Source organism: Nipponia nippon, unplaced genomic scaffold (genome assembly GCF_047370975.1).
Source record: "Nipponia nippon isolate SJK-2023a ecotype South Korea unplaced genomic scaffold, ASM4737097v1 scaffold_4, whole genome shotgun sequence".
Classification (NCBI taxonomy): Eukaryota; Metazoa; Chordata; class Aves; order Pelecaniformes; family Threskiornithidae; genus Nipponia; species Nipponia nippon.
Genome location: NW_028262358.1, coordinates 55,742,650 through 55,763,761, shown reverse-complemented (window position 1 = coordinate 55,763,761; position 21,112 = coordinate 55,742,650). Strand labels below are relative to the sequence as shown.

At 41.1% G+C, this 21,112-nt stretch overlaps 1 protein-coding gene across 2 annotated transcripts in view; it reads right to left on the bottom strand.

Annotated features, from left to right (window-relative positions):
* MTHFD1L (methylenetetrahydrofolate dehydrogenase (NADP+ dependent) 1 like) overlaps positions 1–21,112 on the bottom strand; it is a 159,831-nt gene that overhangs the window by 5,319 nt on the left and 133,400 nt on the right. For both annotated transcript variants that reach the window (XM_087776464.1, XM_087776465.1), the window contains one exon: positions 1,496–1,604. In XM_087776464.1, the coding sequence (XP_087632590.1) occupies positions 1,515–1,604 (90 nt within the window). In that variant the 3' untranslated portion in view covers positions 1,496–1,514. The remainder of the gene's footprint in view (positions 1–1,495; positions 1,605–21,112) is intronic.

The window sequence follows — 21,112 nt, the reverse complement described above, 5'->3', positions numbered from 1 at the left end:
GTAAGACTAGGCAGTAAACACCCGATTAAGCAGGCTATGTGAATCTGCATATAGCTTTTACATTAGGATTCTACAGTCATTTCAAATGATTCAGAAGTAATTACATGACTGACATGATGAATCAATATGCCTGAAGCCATCAGACATATAACGCATATCAGTAACAAAAATGGGACATATGCCAAGAAGTGGTGTGCCTAACACTACCCAGCAACAGAACAGTCAGTGACGGTTTGCATAGACGCTAGTAGTTACCTGTGCATGCTGGTTAACTTTCAAGCTAACTGCTTTTTACTTGTCTTGACTGGTACACACGAAATGGCAGAATCTGCTCGCACCAGATGTCGTGTGAATGCTGTGACATTCAAGTGTGGGCAAGTGAACTGTTAATTTGGTCTGAACAGTAATCTCGCTGGGTTGTGCAAACCTCTGCCCTCCTCCAAACAATCCGTCAAAACACAGAAACAGAAAATGAAAGCCAGTTCTCTCAAACCAGAGTAGGCAAGGATTGCTAGAGCAGGGCTCAAGCGCCTGGGCACATCGCCTCAAAGCTGTGGCTGACCTGGGGTCCCATCGGAGTCCTGTTAGCTCATAGTAATATTGTTGGTCTGTGTAAAAGTAACCATTTTACTCTCCAGACCGATTTACTGGGGGAAAGGAGAGAGTTAGTGTGATGAGAGGAGAGAGTCCCATCACAGATGCATGCGGTTTGTTTCAGTCAGGGTTACATCCTCTCTTACTCCACTTATTATGTTACAAGGTTAAAATGGAGTAGCATGGAATATTTTCATAACAACTTGGATTTTTAAGTGACAAACATGTGCTACACAAAATTAAAGCAGGACACCAAGAAGATTAAGTGCTTAGAGAAGGGGAGGAGGTGGCAGGGGAACTGCAGCCTTCAAGCAAAAGGGAGAGAACCCAGCATGAAAAACAGACAGGCTGAGAGGACAGATTTGTGTTCCTGAAATGCTTATTACCATTTGAGAAAGCTGACAGCAATCAGAAAAAAAAAAACAAACAACAAAACAAAACCATGAAAAAGCAAAGCTCATGAACAAGCTGAGAAACATCCCCCCAATATCTAGGTAATGACAGAAACACACTGCCACATAAGAGTAGTATCAAAGATGAACTAGATTATTTCTTTTGAGGCGACTAACATGACATGATTTCTTCAGACTGATTTTTTCCATAGCCAAGAGCGGTACAATTGCAGAGCCAGCTCCTCCTTAGGCCAAACTGACAGAGCCAGGAAATCCAAAAGGCACCATCAACGTGCACCATCGGTGTACACCAGCAAAGTGCCAGCCACCATTCAGCAAACGAGAAACCCGTGTGATAAAGTGCACATTATGAAATATTCCCCCAAATTGTGTGAAGTCCTCAATGAAAGCAGGGGCTAGATAAACTCCTGACAACCTTTTTCATATACATACTAGAGACAAACATCCTTCTCCAAGCTGGAACAGGAAAATAAAGGCTGTTGACTGACCTGAATTTGGACGTCACTCTCAAAACAATCCTTTCACTTGCTCTGTGATGGGGTCCAGGTCAATGTCATAGAAGCACGGCCTTGTGGGCAGTCCTGGCATGGTGCTCATCTGTGGGAACAACAAAACAAAAGTTATACTCCTGCACCTGTAAGCAGATAATCACTCCACCCATGTAAACCTTAGACTAAGAGAAAGGCTGGATTGTTCATCATGGACTCAACTGCAAATGTGATCTTCACCACATTTTTTGTTTCTGTTAAAAATATCAAGCTTGGTACTTTTTTGATTCATTTTTAAGTGTACGCTTCTAAAAGACAGGAGAGAGAAAATAAAAGCCACAAAATACAGGCTAGCACAGCAACCTAAGAATAAACTCCTTAACACAATGAAGACACTTTGGGACTTATTTGTTCCTCAGAATATTTACCCAGAACATTTCTCCATTTATATCTACAGGGGGAAAAAAAAAAAAATCACACAGCAAAGGGTGAGGACATAATTGCCTGAATTCACCTGGTGATATGAATGTGTTGAACTCAGACCTCTCCCACAGAAAACCAGAATATAGGAGCAGAATTAATCACAACACTTTCATGACTGATTACTTAATGTAAGGAACAAATTGAAACAGTTGAACTAAACATACATGGATTACAGTTGAATCCTAATTTAGTAGTTAGGATTAGCACATTGAGATATGAAGCTAGAGCAACCCAATTATCTCAAACTAATTAAGATCCTGATCTAGCATAAGACACCAGCATCTGCATACTTTTAAACATGTAAATAGTTTCATGGACTTAAATTGCACAGTTAACCACAGCTCTCCTTGCGCTACTTCTTATACTATTATTTACAACTGGCATTTTAGCAGCCATTAAAGACACATGGGTGACATGGAAATCTCGAGGTGCTGGTCCATGATAGCTTAAGCCACTTTAAATCAGAGGTACCCCAGCTTCTCACCTCCCCTGCCTCAGGACTCCACCCTTCTCCCTCATGAAGGAGATGAGCAGGTTCAGCAGAACAATGTTATTTTTTGGTCTGCTTCATCTTCTCCTGTTTCAGCAACTTGAGCCAGGAGGGATTTCCCTGGCCCCAGTGCCAGAACTGGCACAGGGTAAAGGCTGCAGCTGTGGGGCAGTTTTAAGGCAGGACCACTTTGGATTCATACCCTAAGTTTTCCTAAGATGACGGTTAGAAGCCCTGAATATCTCACCATATTTCCACTAATTCAAGGCACTCTAAAGATAGCATTTGGGCTTAAGAACTGCATAAACCCTTTCAATATCTTAACCTCAGAGGTGGAAGATGTCCCTGCTATATTAGGCCCTATATTAATACCCAAAGAGATGAAGGACATTACAACCTCTGGAAACAAACATGGAGTTCAACTCAGCTCAAGTGTTTGTTTAATAAGAGCCTTTAAGCATTGACACTTATTTAACAGACGCTAAATTTTGAGGAACAAAATTTTAGCTGGGGCAAGTCAGCAGAGCTCATTAAAGTTGGTGGTTAATCTGACCCCAGGAGGTAACTTTCAGCCATGGCTGTGCAGGAAAAGAAAAAAAAAAAATCATCACACTGTCCTGAGTACCAGAAACACTCCAAACACAATAACCTAAGGAAAGGGTCAGATGAGGGTATGTTTTCATCATGTGAGCTGAAACCTGTTGCTGAAAGGGGCCAGTTTCACCCTGTGAGCCCCTGGGATGATTTCCTCTTGGAGCTGGCTCTGGCACTCATCTTACTGCAACCAACCTCATTTAACACACTGAACCAATGAAAATACATGTTTTTGTGGCCATGGTTGGTCGGCTGATGAATTAAATCTGCTTACTGCATGACCAGATCACCACCAGGCCACTGGCTGCAGGGGAGCAGCCAGAGCACGCTGTGGCCAGCCATCACCTCCCAGCAGAGAGCACAGGGCTGGGTGGCTTCCTCCCTCTGTCCTCCCTAATTCCCCAAGGAGCACAGCTCAGCTACCGTGTTTTCTCTGGCCAAAAGTAAGCTCTAACAGGCTAATTGGCCTCAAAAGAGGAAAAACACACAATCACTATCCTAGCTCCTCCAGAAAGCCAGATTTACAGGCCCCCCTCAGGCTGGAGCAGGCTGTATTTCTTTAGAAGTCAACCTGTTCTGCTGCATATTCAGTGATTGAGTTAGCATCAACTGAAGCTTACACTTCAGCTTCGTTCCAAATGCTCATGTAATGTTTCCTTCATGGGAATACAAGCAAACTGTAAGACCTCTCCACCACAGTCCCATTTGCTCCGGAGAGCTCTGCTGCCATTTCAGAGGTTAATCCCACGTTGGGAAGGAGCTCAGTACCGGTGCAGCCATCATCTCACTTGAGACATCTAGCTCAGAGAAAAAACAATGCAACAAACTCTTCTAGTGGACTCAGTACATTTCCTCTGTTTTTAAATATAGTTCTTCCTGATCTTTTGTTATTGCACGCAGTAGGATTAAAAGACAAAACTGTCAGTTTGCATTGACCAAACCCTGCCACTGATTGCATGACATCATTTTATTGGCTGACATTGCCTTGGCATCTTAGCTAAGTACTAAAACACCTTGTTACTATTCTTCATCCGTTGGCCACACTAGTTGGACTATTACATTATTAGGGTTACTGAATTATTTTCTGTCTCAGATTCATCCCAGCTTATGAGTTAACACTTGACAAGAAACTGCCTTAATGAATTACATTTCGCTGGGAGGGGAATGAACAAATTGCCAAAGACAACTTTCTGGTTACTCTGCATATGGCAGTTCTACATCCGAAAGTGAACTCCCAAATTCCTTTTTTTTTTTTTTTTTTTTTTTTGAAATATATCTAAAAGCTTGGCCAGTCTTCATTTTCCCTGTATAATAAAAACAAGAATCAGTTTTGGGGAGTTTTTCCTTATTTTTTTAAAAGAAATGTTAAAGAAAACCCCTACATGTGTGCTTTGGGTTTGGTTTTTTCCATAGGCCCAGTTCTACACCGCTGTAACTCCACTGCATTAACTAATGGAAATCTATTACATCTATAAAATGTGAATATCAAACCAGTTTATTGCCAGTTCAGGGAATACAACTATTCTCATATTGAAAATTTAAGTCAACAAAAGGGAACGAGTTAATCTGAATTAAAATTACTGCTGCATAAAATGAAGTACAGGGCAAAAAAACCCCACAGAGGAAACACTTTGGGACAAATACCTGTGTGAATTACAGAGCAAAAATAAAATACATCCTGTCATTTTCCCCATGGCCCAGACTTTCAAACAGGCAAAGCTGTATAGATATATGATCATTCCTCTCTGCTCTTATTATTTGGACAGACAGAGGTAACATGCAGCAGAATCTATCCCTTTTTCATTACTTCAAGGTCAATAGGAGGAGACGGCTGGCTGGCTGAGGAGATTACTACCAATTATTCCCTCGCCAGCCCTCTATTTCTTTCCTGCAGCCAAAACCGCTCGAGAGAAAAGAGGGGCTCAGTCACTGCGGGGCTGAATCGCAGCTTCAGCTGACTGGCTTCCCACACGGCTGCGGGTTCAGAATGATCCTCTTCCCTCTCGCTGTTTTCCACGATGCTGAATGAAGGCATTAACAAGTGAGTTCACAGGCTGGCCTTAACCGCAGCAGGCATGACCCACAAGCGTCCCTTTCTCTGCCCTAAGTAACCCGAGCCTGGATGTTTGTGCACGGAGGCGGGGATGCTAACCTGCCCCCCCCCCAGCTGCAGCGCATACCGTACCTGCACAGTGCCTGGCAGACTACCTCCACCTCTCCAAGGCTTTCAGAGATAACTACATACTAAAATTACTTCATTTCTAAAACTTGAAAAAAAGTAGAATGAGCAATGAAAGAGAAAATACGTCTAAAATTTAAATCACTGGTAATTAGCAGGTATGTACAGCATGAAAAAAAACCCCAGAAATTTACAGTCATACAGCAGCTTGCCAGCCATCTCATACAATATACACCCTCTATATATTGCACGGAGATCAGCACAACTCTCCAATCTAATATAACAACATTTGGGTTATAGATTGGTAGCTACGCAACATCACACGGTGTGGCTGAGAGAAAAGAGCAGGGTAAGCAGGAGTGAATGACAACACATTATCCACTTAAGACCACAAACTGAATTTAGGTAGCCAAAATAATCACTACTTAACTTGACCAAAACTGCTACTACCGCACTTCCCCTGGGAGAAGGAATATATAAGGCATAAACTTTGCACCTGAAGAGTTAATGCAATTCATGTGAATGCTTTATGCAGGGGAAAAAAACCCAAAACATTTTATGGAGCATTCATCCAGCTACTGCCCGAAGTATATAATTTAGGAATTAATAGGAGCTAGTTTTGTAGGAACTCACTGGAATCAACCGTTTTCTTTGCAAACTGTGCAACTGTCTACACATCCATGAGAGCAAATCAACTGCAGAAAGACAATGTGAAAGATACAATGTGTATTTATTACTATGGCACTCATGTTTAGGAGGCAAAAGCAGCAAGTCTTCCAGTCAGCTATCCTGAGGATCATTTATGCTCCTGGAAATGCACAGCTGGTGGAACATAAAATATGACTTTAGTTAGGAAAGCCTGAAGGCTACTGTTATTTACACTCGGCATTTATGATCTTCCAGCAGTTTACTTACATGACTAAACAAAAAAAACCACATAAGGAGCTTCCTCACAAAAGGAGGATGCCAGTTATTTTTCAGGAAGCCATATGAAAGTGCTGTTCCACACCCTCTCCAAGAACACATCCACTGTCACTGGAAGAGTGACTAAGTTGAGCTTCCCTGGAGTTTCCTTTAAATTACAGTTACACGTTGGCTTGTAATTTTAGTTGGCCATAAGGTCTCTGTAACCGTTGCACAGTCAAGCACTAAGACTCTGCTAGCCAGGTTTGTTATGGTCCCAAGAGGAACTATGCTGCTTAGCTTCCTTTTTTTATCATACAAATGCCTATCAGTGGTTGACATATCCTGCCTTTTACTTCAGGTGTGTATACCTACATACATATATGTATCTTTTTTTTTCATTTATCTATATGAAAAATCCTAATAGGACCTGAGATCACCTTGTCCGGGTTAGCATAATGGCATGATTTGCAAAACAGATGTAGTCCTCAGGACTGTCTAACTCATGTTTAGTGTCTTTTTCACCTATAAGACAAGATGTGTCTGTTTTACAGGTGTAGCACGGTTTCTAAATAGAGAAAGAAAACCAGAGGAATCCATACTTAAACAAAGTAGGAAAAACAGACAATTGGAAGATACCAAAAAAATCAGCAAACAGCTTATTGAGGAAACCTCCCTATTCTGTGGCTTATGGAATTAATGTTGCATTTGACAAGAAATGCAAGTAATTCACATTATCTAATTGTGTCCTTTTGTTAATTAAACAAGTTAAGACAACCCACAACCATTTCAAACTTGAAATACTGCAGAAAACAGATGTTGTTTCTCAAGAGAATCTAGCATACACATGACTGCGGATAACTCCTCAATAAAATCTGATGGGGTGAATTGCACATCCCGTACTCCCTCAGCAAGAAACAATACAAGAGGAAACTCAAGACTAGCGCTATAAACCTGCATGCATTACGTTCAACGTGTCAGAATGTGTCGGGATCCTGAGGCGCGGCATGAAGGAGCTACGCTTCAGGGTTTCTATAACGTTTGCTAGTGTGAGTTAGAGCTCTGAAAGACAGATCCACTACCAGAAATTTGCTCCCCTGCAGTGCATCTGTCAGTCTCAACCCATGCGAAGCTGAAAGGAAGAGCTTTCCTCCCTTCTTCTGAAGAAATCCCTCCAGGTCAACAACCTTGCCTGCCTTCAGGCACTCTTTATCTCCAGTGTCAGACTGCTCCCACTGACACCTGTGGTGCTGGCCACGCACGGGAAGCTGGCACCAGGGGAACTGCAATCCGTGGGGTGGGAGAGAGAGATTAACAGTCACCTCACTGCACTGCATGCTTGGAGAAGTGAGTGCAGATCTTATTACCGGAGGCCTTAGGGTCCCTGCACTCTCCATTTTAAACCTGTATTTGGACATTTTTCATGACACTATCCATGCAGTGAGGGTAGCGGGTAGGACTACAGTGCTCCGAAGCATGGGACTGTGCAAACATTTCCAGTGAGTGGTCACTTATTTCATCTTCAAACTGGACTGTCCTACACCGCACAGAGGCACTCGGCGTGCACTGAAGAGGGAAGCTAGTGCACAAAAATTAGGCAGCATATCCTAAGTATCTCCAGGATCAGCTTGCAGTTTGTTCCACAGAAGCGGAAAATTCCCCCACTGGGCAGAGCTCTATCACTTCAGAAGCAGCTCATGTTTTGAATGACAGAATAAAAAAAAATTACATGAAAATAACAGAAAAGAATAATTAAGCGTATTGTTTGTCTTAATTAAAAGAAATGCAACGGAATGACACGGCCAAAACAAAATAAGCACAATATAGTCTACACCCCCTCCCCCACCGCCCCTCATTTGAGAGGGGAACACCACCATACCAAAGACTGAACTGATGCTCAAGTGACCTTTCACCACCTCTTAAAAGCAAACAAACTTTAAACTCTCACATTAGGAAAAGCAGATGCACAATGGAGGCAAGCTGGGGCTTCCTTGGAAAAGTATCAACTTTAAAAATCAAACTAATAAATTCAGCCTTGGAAATGGCAATAATTTCTAAAAATCTACTTTAATAGGTACATAATGCTTAAGAAAATGTTATCTCATTATTTTTCATTGCCTGAAAATAACAAGGATTTCTAAAAGCAGCTAAGCAACAATCTTTAGTCAGTGTTTAAATAACGGTTTACTTATAGGTTTTAATGAAAATTTGCCAAACCTGATGATAGCCAGAGGAGGTAGGGAGAGTGAAGATCATATTTCCTTCTCAGGAAATCTTTAACAAAAAAGGATCTTGTTGCAATGTATAAGAACAATCACAGTAAGAAACGCGACACATGAGCAACTTTCAAAATGATCAAAATAACGTTTGAAAAGATGCTGATGCTGCTCAGACATATGCTGTAGTATTCCTTGCAATAAACGGCTCTGTTTCACTGGCATGCTGACTGATATCAGGTGCAGAAGTCCATCTGGCATCAATTATTCTATTATCATTGTCTCTTACTCTAATGTCTCCACATTCTTGGCAATTGTTTGATTTTGTGAAAGGATTTACAACAACAAAATGCATGGACATTGCTCTTCTGCTATCAGCATCTGGATGAAGTTACAAAAGTACTGAATATTGATTATACAATCCTAATTGACCTTGCTGCCAAGTGCTCAAGTGAGGCAGAAGTAGCTTGTGCCCTGTCACATTCTCTGAGGGATTACCAGGACCCTACAATTTACTCATCCTGAGTGGAAATAGTCTGAATCTGAAAGTGATCTCCTGGGCACCCTAAGGAAAAAAACAAAACCCACACAACAGTCCACATCTGTCCCGTACAGCTTTTGGAGAGACCTGTGGGTGCATATCCCAAAGGAAGCAGGGGATGAGAGGAATTGGTCAATGCTTGGTTGGCCAAGTTCTTGGTGAACGGCTCAGGGTAATACCACTGGAATTCAAATGTTGCTGTTAGTGATGTGCTGAAGCACCAAAGACCCAGAACCGGCATTTTGCTAGTTATTAAATGAAATATTTAGGCATAGATGTAATCTGTAAAAGAACGAGCAATTTCCCCGATTAAGTAAAACATTTGTGTCACACATATATGACTGCAGTTCCTCTCAGAAGAGTTGCCTCAACTCACTTTCATCCTAGACGTTATAAAACCATATTTGAAGCAGAAGAAAATGATCCCCTAATAACAGCACAATGGGATCAATATTTAAAATTTAATAACAGCACAATGGGATCAATATTTTAAATTTTACTTGAAAAATACATCTGCCTCTGAGGTAGCAGGTCAGATGGTGTTAGTTCAGTGCACTATTTTTTCATACCATCCACAGCACAGCATGATGTTTCACAGGGTATTCAGAGCTGTTTTCTGCCTTAGATAGTTAATTGATAAACAAAATATTAAAAAAATGAAAGCTACAAAACCCAAACAAACCCCCAAAAAACAAATACCTCGCCCCCAAAAAAACCCAAAACAACACAGAGGAGATAAAGGGGGAGAGAAAAAAACAGGGCTACAAATTCCAGGTGACTTGTTCCAAAACACCTCCCTCCATCCCAGCCCACTCAAATCCATTTCCAGGAGTAATTGCTCCCTTGGCCAAGGCCTACATCCTGATTTTCCTTTCCCCCTTGGGCTTTCAACAGAATCCTTGGCAGAGGATTCTCGCTCACTGCCTCTTGTACAAAATCACCTCCTCAGCCAGAAGAAATCCTTCCCTCCAGCTCACTCCTGATGTCAGAGGCTCCCAGGGCTGTTCCCATTCTTGATGAGTGTCCAATACATCAGACAGTGCTGGAAACGCGCCTCTGAGGGAATAAATCCAGAGGATGAAGGCGTTCCTCTCATGTGCTGTTTCAGCAACAGGAATAAGGAATATCTGAAGTATCTGATGTTTGTGGGTACATAACCCTCCTGCTTTGTCCAACACTTGGGTCTCCTGGTGAGCAGGAGGTGTCCAAGCTGCGCTAGCAGCTCAGGTTCTGCTGAAAGCAGAGCAGACTTTGTGGTACCTGGGGAGGAGAGGTCTTGGGTGGACCCATCCCAACTGCCTTGCATTTGCTCAGGGACCAGGCATCCTTCATTTCCTCTGAAACCTGTTTATTGTTTACCAATAGTTTCTCTAGAAGGGCCATTCCTCAAACACTGGGAGCAAGTCCCACTTTGTGCTCTTGATCTTCACTATCCCATTTTGTTTAAAAGCTTCATAACTTTCACACGAGACTTGACTTGCTGGTCAGACAGCCTGACATGTTAACACAGGAAAGCACAGAGCCTCAATTACAGCCCAGAAACTGGAGATGGTGGCAGCAGCAGACTATGTAAAGCAAATATGCATGCTCGACATGCAATAAACTTTATCCTTCCCAGTAAGCCATGCTAGGAAGAGCATCAGGAGCATCATCCAGTCATTTCAATGACAACTTACAACACGGAGAAATCCCAAAAAATTTTATAACTATGGTGAATAAAAACACATTTAAGTGCTGCCATGCTAGCCCTCTTGATTACAATTAACTAGATCCACTGACACTTGAGTAAGTAAAATTCCCTAAGAAACACTGTATCAGGCAAAGATGATGTGTATATCTATCTATCTGTCTATCTATACATATTTAGGAAGAACTGCTTCTAGAGAAAGTAAAGGGATTTTAGCAGAGGACCACTTAAAATTAGTTCTTTTTAATTGTTAAATCACCAAACTGGCTTGGTCTCATTACATGATTTAAACTAAGTGCCAGTGATGACCTTTATAATACCAAAGGGTGTGAGAATTTTGGAAAACACCTGAAACAACAGGAGTTGAAAAGAGTGGAAAAGGAGGTGACTATACTTTGCTAATCCCATCTGAGCAGACACAATCTAGTTTTCAGTACTGGGAAACAATAAAACCTAGGATATACATTTCACAGGTGCAGTTCAACTTTCCGGTCTGTAGTTATCATGGGAGATGCCAGAAGGAAGAGCCTGGGGGCTTGTCTCCAAAGAACGATCAACTGTGGTGGACATCAACAGCACCAATTGCTATCACTGTACCATCACTGTGTATCAACCTTGACCTGTGAGCATCTCTAATCTCATTACTTCAAGTTTCTATATCTACTTTCTCAAGTCACTTGTTGCTTGGATAAACAATTTAAATTATTTGCTCTTTGTAGCCCTTAACACACATTACTTTGTGATAGACTGAAGCAAACAGGAAATAGACGATTACAAACAAGCACTTTACATTATAATTCTGGATGCAGCTGCTTTCTAACCATATGCAATTTTGCTCCATCTCTCTCCAGGCAAATTACTGTTTCAATATGCTGGGTCAATGCTATCTTAGCTGCAGCGAAGAATTCAAAAACTTTTCCTTTCTATTTGTTCCTAACCCAGAAGATCCAGAATGGATCCAGTTTGGGTGGATACGAGGATGTCAAATTGTTAAACTGACTGTGTAAATCAGATATTCTCAGTCACAAGTCCATCGCAGACCTTTAGCAGTACGTATTATTCAATACAGTGTGTCCTCTAAAATCATATTGGAATGTACTGTGGTTCCCTTTGACAAGGAAGCAAATAAAAAATGAAGGATATTACTTAGATCCGCAATTTTCATCCTATAGTCTATTGAATGACTATTTTAAGAGGTCTTCAAAAGGCTGCTAAGAAAAGTGAGCCTTGAAGAACCTAGGCTGGAGCTCACACTTCTGGAAAATGGAGGAGCATAGAAATGCTTTGAAAAAGGCTGAAAGCCACTGACTTGTGATGCACTAGTGCCTTCAGAAGAGCCACCTTCTTTGCAAGTTGCCTGAACTGCACTAATAGCTGTAAGGAGAAAGGAAGAAATTCTAGCCATGAATGTGTGACTTAACTCTCTTACGGCAATATTGATTTTCAAAGTTTCTCTAAGGAGATACTAAAACCCTAGTTTCTATTCATTGAGAGAGAACCATGAGTTAACAAGCTGCCAGATAGATTTAATTGTCAAAGGAAACCACTCAAAATTTTGTTAACTGACAGAGCGCGCAATCTTTATCCTACAAACATGTATCCTTACATAATAATTTATATTTTTGTATTTATAAATAAAATTATTTTCAAAGTACTTACAAATACGAATTAAATACATTAAGTACATCTGGGAAATAAATGAAATAAGATCTCCGTTTTAAAAGGTGAGTGAGATAGGAGGCAGAAAAGGTTAAATGATTTGCCAAAAGGAGCTGAGGTGCTGCCAGGAGAATGGAATTTGAAATTGGTAACTCTGATTCTCATCTTAGCCTCATATAACAAACTCAAAAATAACTCTGCTAAATAGTTACATTGCATGAAACATCTTTTCCTATTACATAACGAAGCCTTTGCATCAGTATTTCTTCATGAAATATGAACTTGTGGTAAGTCACTTTTCTAACCACAGTTTCTGCAATATAACAAAGGATAACAATATATTTGTATAAGCAACTAAAATGTTGTTAAACTGTCCAATTAAAATCAACCATATTTGGAAAAACACTTTTTTTTCAGTCTGAAAAACAAACCAACCCCCAAACAGATGTTTTGTGGGTGGCATTCAGCATTTTTCCCAAATGAAGCATATAAAAGCACAAAAAAAGTGGAAGGTAATAATGAATTTCTGCATCCCAACACAAAACAAGTTAACGCAACTCTTTTTTGTGTTTTGACAAACATCTAGTACAGGAGCGATCTATGGGAACTTCTTCTCAAGCATTAAAAAATGTGTAGAAGTGCCACCATCAGAAAGTTTATTTGTGAATATACAGAGTAAATAATAAAAAGGCTAAAATAAAATGAAAACACAGAAATTAAAAAGCAGTTAGAATATAATCTCTCTAATGCCAAAGTGAACAAACTAGCAGACAAAGCCATAAGCTTTATTTACTCTTATGGTATAGCCCCCCCAGCTGCTCCTAATCAAAACAAGGCCAGTCCTTAATGAACTTTCATTTTTGGCAAACAAACCATTTACAACTCCACCGCTCAGCCAAAGGCATAACAAACACAACCCGCAAGACATCCGCTAACGTTCAGCCTGCCTCCTTCCCTCCCGGTGACCCCGTGAACAAAGGCCCCCCATGACGGCACACTGACCAGGCCTGAAGAGCTGCAATGCCCCAGTAGCGCGTCGCTACGCACCTGCCTGGGCATCTTCCTCGAAGGGAGGCCGTTGGTGAGCAAGAGAGCTCTCCCTTGGATGCAGCCACGGATTGTGTTGCCATCTCATCATCAGCATCCCTTCCAGCAGGTGAGATTCCTGTAGTTATTCTTGTTTGAAAATTACTTGCTGTTTATTTGTGGGAAAACTCTGCTTTATCTGTGCTTCCACATTACATTTCTCCTTTGTCAGACTGCTTAAATACTGACTGTGAAGCTATTTTTAAATCGATTTTTTGTGGAAGTTATTAAGAAATTTAGTTTTTTCTTTTCCCCAGAGAAAAGTAGAGAGACAAAGAGCTTCACAGACTCAGAGGGAGCTTATTTGTGCTGTCACAAACATGCCTTGATCCCATTCTGGACAGATTACTTGCAGAGCACTTGGTTTCCATGTCTACTCACTGCACCACATCTTTACTACAGGTGCCAAACACAATGGCATTGATGTTCTTTACTACAATCAGGATCAGAGCTCTACAGTCAGCACGGCTCATTCAGGGTCTGGGGAACAAAAGCAAATCTGACATACGCAGTGCCAGCAGCTCCATGTTGTTTCTCTCTGGTGCACACAAGAAAGGCTTTACTGCACTCCCCGCGTGCCACTGCATGTCCTCTCTCCCTTGTGCTCCTGCTGCTTTGCTGCAACTGTGCGTGAGCCTGCAGGACAGTGCAGCGCATGTGCCTGGCCACAACCGGGAAATACAGGAATGGGAAAAAGTCATCAGAGGAAGGTGGGAAGTATCTGTATCTACTTTGCTGCATTTGTTTGTGAAACGTTGTCATTTACCTTCACTTGATTCAGTCTAGTAACAAAAGCTCCTAGTGCCTTGCTTTCTACATGTACAGAGCAGCAGGGCATTGTGTACGCACAGAAAATTGGGGCAGTGCGATCAATTAATACAGAAGTTACACACTTTAAATCAGCTAGAAAGCAGGCAGGGAGCGTGCCATATCACGTCAGAGCAAATATGCATGTCCCAGGGTTTTCTCTCTGACACTGGCTGGTGCCAGATGCTTTACGAAGAAAAGCTAAAACTACGGAGGTTGACAAAGCAATCTCTGTCCAACACTGGGAGCTGATAGCTGAAGACTGACCGAATCCTTGAACGCTATGCTTAGCACTTTTTCCAAATTACTTACTTATATGAATTACAACCCTGCATATTGTTGATGGCTATAACCTTTCAGAAGTCTCGTTAAATTCTTGGCCTCAATGGCTTTCTTGTGTTAATAACTTCCACGTTTTAATCACACGTGAGAAAGTATTTCCTTCTTTTATAGAGGTATTAATATAGATGCCTGCCAACGTCTCTTCACAGACCAAAGAAATATTTCAAAGAAAAACTGGTTGCCAGGCAGTATGGAAGCAGCTTCAGATAACCTCTAAATTCTGCATAACAGCACAAGGACATAATACAGATATAAATACAAGTCTACGAAATGCACAAGACTTCAGATGTTACAGATACAAATTTTATATGAACACAGCAACTTCAAAATTCTTGGCTTTCAAATATTAGAAACACGTTAACATGTCAGGAGTCCTAAAACTGTTTCTGTGAAGAAACTGAGAACGATCCAAGAAGCTTTAATTAAACGGAGAGAGAAAAAATGGTCAAATTGCTGAAGAATACGAACCTACTGCCAAATTGATTTGGGGATAACGGCAGAGCTCAGATAACAGCAATTAGCTTTAAGCACACATTTTAAGACAGAAAGCCTACACAAAATACTACACATCATACTGTGTGCAAGCTGATGTTTAAAACCAAATTCAGTATCCTGTTTTCAGAAGGGAATGCCTACATATTAACGTGTGACTGTATTATAGTCTCTGTAACATTCTTATGCTTTTCAAGGTTACTGTCTAGTTACTTACCCCCTAATTAAAATTTTAGCTGAAAAAGATACTTCACGTGAATTTTCATTTTTGTGGGATCCAGGTTATAATGTAGAAGTAACCCGGATTATGTACGCCTAACAAATGTGATAGCCTTCACAATTGAAAAATTTTCTCTTTCTTGTGTATAGTACGGCATTACTCCTCCGGTTGTAACTTTTGAGTTTCAACAAGCCAGCTGAAGTGGCTGCAATGTCATATGAATAAGGATCTTTACTTTTTTGTGGATCTCCTGGGATTACTGGGGAGGGCGATGAGAAGCCTGGCAGACACTGAAAAAACCAGCACAGGTCAGGAAGTCACTTCTGGGAGCAGATGTTTGTTCTAATTGCATTTACAGATGGATGCCATACAAGGGGAAGCTGGCATTTAACAGGTACTGTATTCAGATCTATTTCACTGTCGTTAAGGTTACTATTAAAAAAAAAAAAAAAGACTCCGTGAGAGAAGAGAAAACAATGACATACCCAGGGCACAACTCCAAATAACCGAGGAGATGCTCTGTGACATCCTTATTATTCATTTCCTCTCATTAGATTTTGACCCTTGCCTAGCTCATTCTGGTATTTAAGGCTTATGGTCTCCTTGCTAGTGAAGACCCCTTAAAAAGCCACAGCAGGCAAAAGCCAGCCCTTCACACCACTCTCCCCTCAGAGAGGGCTATAGCAGGCAGGGTGTAGGAGCCCAGGCTCCTCCCCAGGGCAGCACAGATTTACAGCTTCCAGAGCACAGGCACACGTGCCCAAATTGCTGCAAAGAGGGGCACGGCTGCAACCCTGCCAGCCTGGCCACGCGCCAGTTCGCCGAGGGGCTACATGAGATTTAGGATGCTGATTAACCAGCAAGAACAGCGTGGCTTGGAGCAAGAGATGAGACAGACACTCCTGCCGTCCCTCTCCCTCAGCTCTTGCCGCCCAAATATCTCAGTCACTGCTCAACCAGTTTCTGGACAACTTTTGTTCTGGCGTGATAAAAGGCAAAACGAAAATAACAGAGGCTTACCTACAAATACTAAATAGTAAATTATAACCCCTGTGGAGGTGATTCACAAGCAGATCAGACGTCCCTGCACGCAGGGCACCACCATCCCTCAGGGAGGCAGGGGCTGATACAGCTTCAGCAATATGATTTTCATTTGCAGACACATGTCTGTCAGAACCCTAAAGCTCATACTGTATTACATTTGTGACTGATATTAAACATGTGCCTGGAAAGAATCAAAGGGCAGTCAGTTGTCTTGAATCTGGGAAAATTTAGGAATTTTTCTTACTCAAGTGTCAAAAAATATTAATGTAACTTTGTACTTTATAAAGTGGAAAGACTCCAAAACCAGGCAGTGTTCCATGTACCTGCAGTGATAAGTAGAAGAATGGTTAGCTATAATATAGCCCTATAAAAAAAACCCCAAAACCAAAAAAAACCAACTCCCCTGTAAATTTCTTTCCCATCTGGGAGAATACTGCAATTCCTCATGAAGAACGCCAGCAGCAAACTGTCATGCCGAATTTTCCTCTACAGTATGTATTTGGTTGTGAATCAATCCCAGAGAAGACAAGAGACAACATCAAACCAGAAGCCTTTAATTGCCCCATAAAATTAAGATGACTTTATCCCCTTAAAGCTGAACTTTTATGAATATATCCGTGGAAAATGGTACCCCATGAAACCACTAGGCATTAGACTGCAGTTATCTGGGATTCATCTTGTATACCATGGTTTGTTTTTTTTTTTTGTTTTTTTTTTTTAACTGTACTGGAAATCATATTGAAAGGCCTACAAGAAAGCATATTTTTGGATTATCTCGGCTTTTGTATCTGGGAAACAGAATTCAGACCACATCTTTAATGAAATGGTCCATTTAGCCTAAACAACCCAAGGAAAGAAAAAAGTTGCTATCCCTTTAGAAAATGTCATTTTAAAACGTATCAAATGTTTTCCAGTTGCAAGATATGCACAGGCTTGGCTAACATTTCATTTCGAGTGGATTTAGTTTACCCAGAAAAAAGCACCTTTATCCTGGAATAAGAATGCTCACAGCCAGATGTACTAGAACAGCCATTCTGCTTGAATTTTAACAGTACCTCATTCCAGCATGGCACATGTGCATGTGTGTGGTGGGCATTTGTGTATATATTCACCAATTTTCCCATCCCAGTTTCTCTCTTTTTGACTAAGGAGTAAAGCGAGTCTCCCAATTGTACCCCTTTTGTAAAGCACATGTAAAGCACATGCAAAGCATTAGGAAAAGGCATTTAAACGATTTGAAATGATTGCTGACATTTTCTTTAGAAAAAGGTAAAAGAATCTGTTCTTACTACAGATTTCTGCAGCAGCACGTTTATCAGCAATATAAGGAAGCATGGCCACTGACTGTCACAGCTTGCTCAGCTACCAGTGTTCCTTGTGCGGATGGCCTTTCTACATTCAAATCAGTGTACCTCGCTGGTAAAATACATCCATATAATATCATTAAAGCACATCTTTCACTGAATGCGGCCTGTCTTCAAGAGCTCCTATCCTGTGGCTTATTAGCTCATTCTTTCAAACGGGCAACTCGGGAATGGAAACAAAGCTCCAGCTCAAAGGAGACATGGTTATGGGACTTGGTGACCCTTATGCAACGTGGGTGTTTTGCATTACTGACCAGCCTAAGCTATTAGGAAGCTTAATTTGCTTGTGCGGACTTGTGGTCTGCACTTTTTTATGCCTTGCCATGTAGGAAAGAGAAACAAGTCCTTCAAAATGAGCTACCTAGGGCTTTTAATTGCAGGTTCTCCTTCTACTCCTCAGTGACTTCAATTCAGATGGTAAAATGCAGAGCTGCTTGCACCGTGCTTGTGCTTCTATTCAGCCTCAGTGGTGGAAGGCAAACCTTCACCACTTCTTCGGGATATGCCAGCTTGTGGGCTGCAATGCCACTTTGGCTCTTTCTTCTGAAATGATGGCCCGAGCACAAGCATTAGGATAATTTTTATTTCCTTTCTGATTGAGTGCCTGGGAGAGGGAAGACTAGCCACTGCCCTTTGGAGGCACACATGTGATTTGGTGTCTCTGACACTTTTTTTTCTTTTGTTTTTTATACTGGCTTTGACCACTTCAATAAGCTTCAGTATCGCTCTGAATATTTTTTTCCCTCTTACGTATAATCCTTTACAGATTACATGTCTTGTTCACCAGCATGGGAATATTTGAAGTAATACATCTATTTGTATAGCTGTGCCAGACATTCCTCCTATGCTCTTCCTGTGCTGTGTTTGTAATTGTATCTGTCTTTCAAAAATTCAATTAAGGGACAGTTAATGAAAATTAATTAAATTAGTCTTCTGACAACACAGAGCAGCACCACCTAGATGACATATTACAAGCTCATGATGAAGCAATGAGAAAGAAACAGCAAGGTACCGGTAAGACTCTTCTGCATCCCTCAAAATACTGAGGAAAGATGCTCTAAAGTTGCTTGTTAGAAAGGATAGGATGTGATATACAATGCGAAACAGCTGCTGATTTCTGAATGCGGCAAGAGGGAAGCTAAAAAAAAGAGAAAGCAGAAAGGTAAAATGGATGCAAGCGTTGAATCCTGGATGTCTTCTCTTTATTCCTAATGAAAAGAGCATCTCGGCATTTTTTTAAGGAACAAGGGTGTAAAATATGTCATAATTCTGCAAATGAGGGTTAAAAAAGACTATGTTCTTTGGATGAAGACATGCAAGAGAGGGTTCACATAAATAAATAAATCAATCTGCAACATTTCATCAGAGAAATAATTCTCCTACTGTCCAAACTGTTTTGTTTTCCACCAAAGATACAAAAAACCTCAAACACATTACACTGTATATCAATGCAACTTTTGTATTTGATTCTATTCCAGCACAACCAATACATTGGTGTGGGGGAAAAGAGAAGAAAGGAGGTGGAAGGATGCACAATATCCTAAAGATCAGGAAGGCAGCCACTATGAAGTGTGACTAACTAACTTGCCAATCAAAATGAGTGTTCATGGGGATAAAATTCCTGTGCATATTCGCACATTCATTCGAACTATCCTGAAAATCCAAATCCAGAACTGGAAGGATCCTTAATTGTATCCTGCCACTAAGGGTGTGTTGGTGTGTGGGTAGGTAGGTATGCCCATATGTGTGGATAGGTATTCCCAATATTCTGAGTGCTTATGAAGGCAATGTTTTCTTGTCAAAAGTAAACTATTTAAAAACAACTGTCTCGCAGTTTTTATTCAAAATTTCCTGTAAAGTTTTCCCGCCTTGTGCACATAAGCTCTCAGTTTATGATTTGAATTTATATGAAACTTTAACTTTTTTTTTTTTTCTTTATGGTATCAGCTATCCCAACGTAAAATGATGAGTGACAGGCTGAGTTGACAAGGTTGACTATGTTGAAGCGCTCCCACCACTTCTGGCTTGCTGTACTTGGTTCATAGCGCATTAGTCACAGTGTGTGCCACAGAGTCCATGCATGCCCCACCTCTAGGTTCCAGCGCTATAAATTGAATTTGGGGATGCAGCCAAACAGCTTAAAACTTTCCCTCTAATATACAATGCAGCACTTTGTCTTGCTAGAACAGAAACCTTGGGTAAGCTTGCTCAGGCACTCTGCAGAGAGTTAGCACCGAGGATGGAGCGCATGGGCTGAGTTTGTCCCGGCTTGCCTTCCTGAGACTTACAGCACAGCTATTCCAGCAGCCACATTTCCCCTTATGGCAGGGCCTTCCAGAGCGTCCAACTGCAGTAATATAACCTGCCTGTAAAGCAAGGTCGTGCCAAACACAGCCTTTCAGGGAAGCTGGGCTGCCCCTCTGGCACTCGTCCTCTCAAGAAATGAAAATGACTTTATTTTACAGAATCAAACGGAAAAAAATAAAATCACAACGCTTCCACACTGCTCTTCATACGGTCTACACAAACAAGAGGAAATTAATACTGAATATAACTGTGCCAAACCAATTCCAGCTGATCACGCTTTTCAGACAAGCACCATTTAGCATTACCTGCCACCTGAACCGTCAGCCAAGCTGGGCATGTTTCTGCTTAGCTAGAGAAGAGGACTGTGCCCAGCACTGCACCTCTTCACACCTAACCCCAGGGGACGTTAAGGTCTGGAAGCGACACTGGGCTTTGAGCTAATGCTCTTCAAATGCTTCAGAGCAAGAGGAGCTATGAATATTAGGGGTGGGGAGTGAAGCAGGGAATGAAAACCTCATAAGTGGATATTTCAAGAAAATGAGAATCAAATGATGCATTTAAACGCAGTCCATTACAGCTATGTTGTAAGCAACCAGTTAACCTTCTTTCAAGTATCATAGGATCTAAGGACTCATTAAATCAATTAATAATATGATACTTTATGCTAGTTCATGAGGTGCTATCAGTAGCACGCTGTTCTACCACAGTAACTCTTCTTTTCCCACTTCACTATAAAGCAATATTGAGTATCAACATCTTCACTGTTTGGGTTAAAAACAGGATTAAATGAAGTTGTAACTTAATGTTACTAAAAATGACTAAAAGTTACTGAAAGTAAAAACTACAAAAAAAAATTATAAAACAATTATAACCAAACCAATTGTTACTAAAACTAACACTTATTTTACAGCTGTTTTTCTCCTGAACTGCTTTGGGTATAAGCAGATAACTTCATCTGAGCTCGAGTCGCACAGTTGCAGCTTGTTGGTTCGCTGTGGGTAACCGGCAATAAATTTATATGATCAAACCCACTGAGGCACTACTGAGATCGTTTGGATCACCGTGTAGGAAAACAGCTAACACAAATTTTATAGCTTTCAATAATCCTGTGTGTTTCACAGACTAGTCAGATGAAACTAATAACTGATGATGAGACTTTTTATTAGGGGAGATCCTTGCCAAAGTGAAGGAAGATCTACTAAC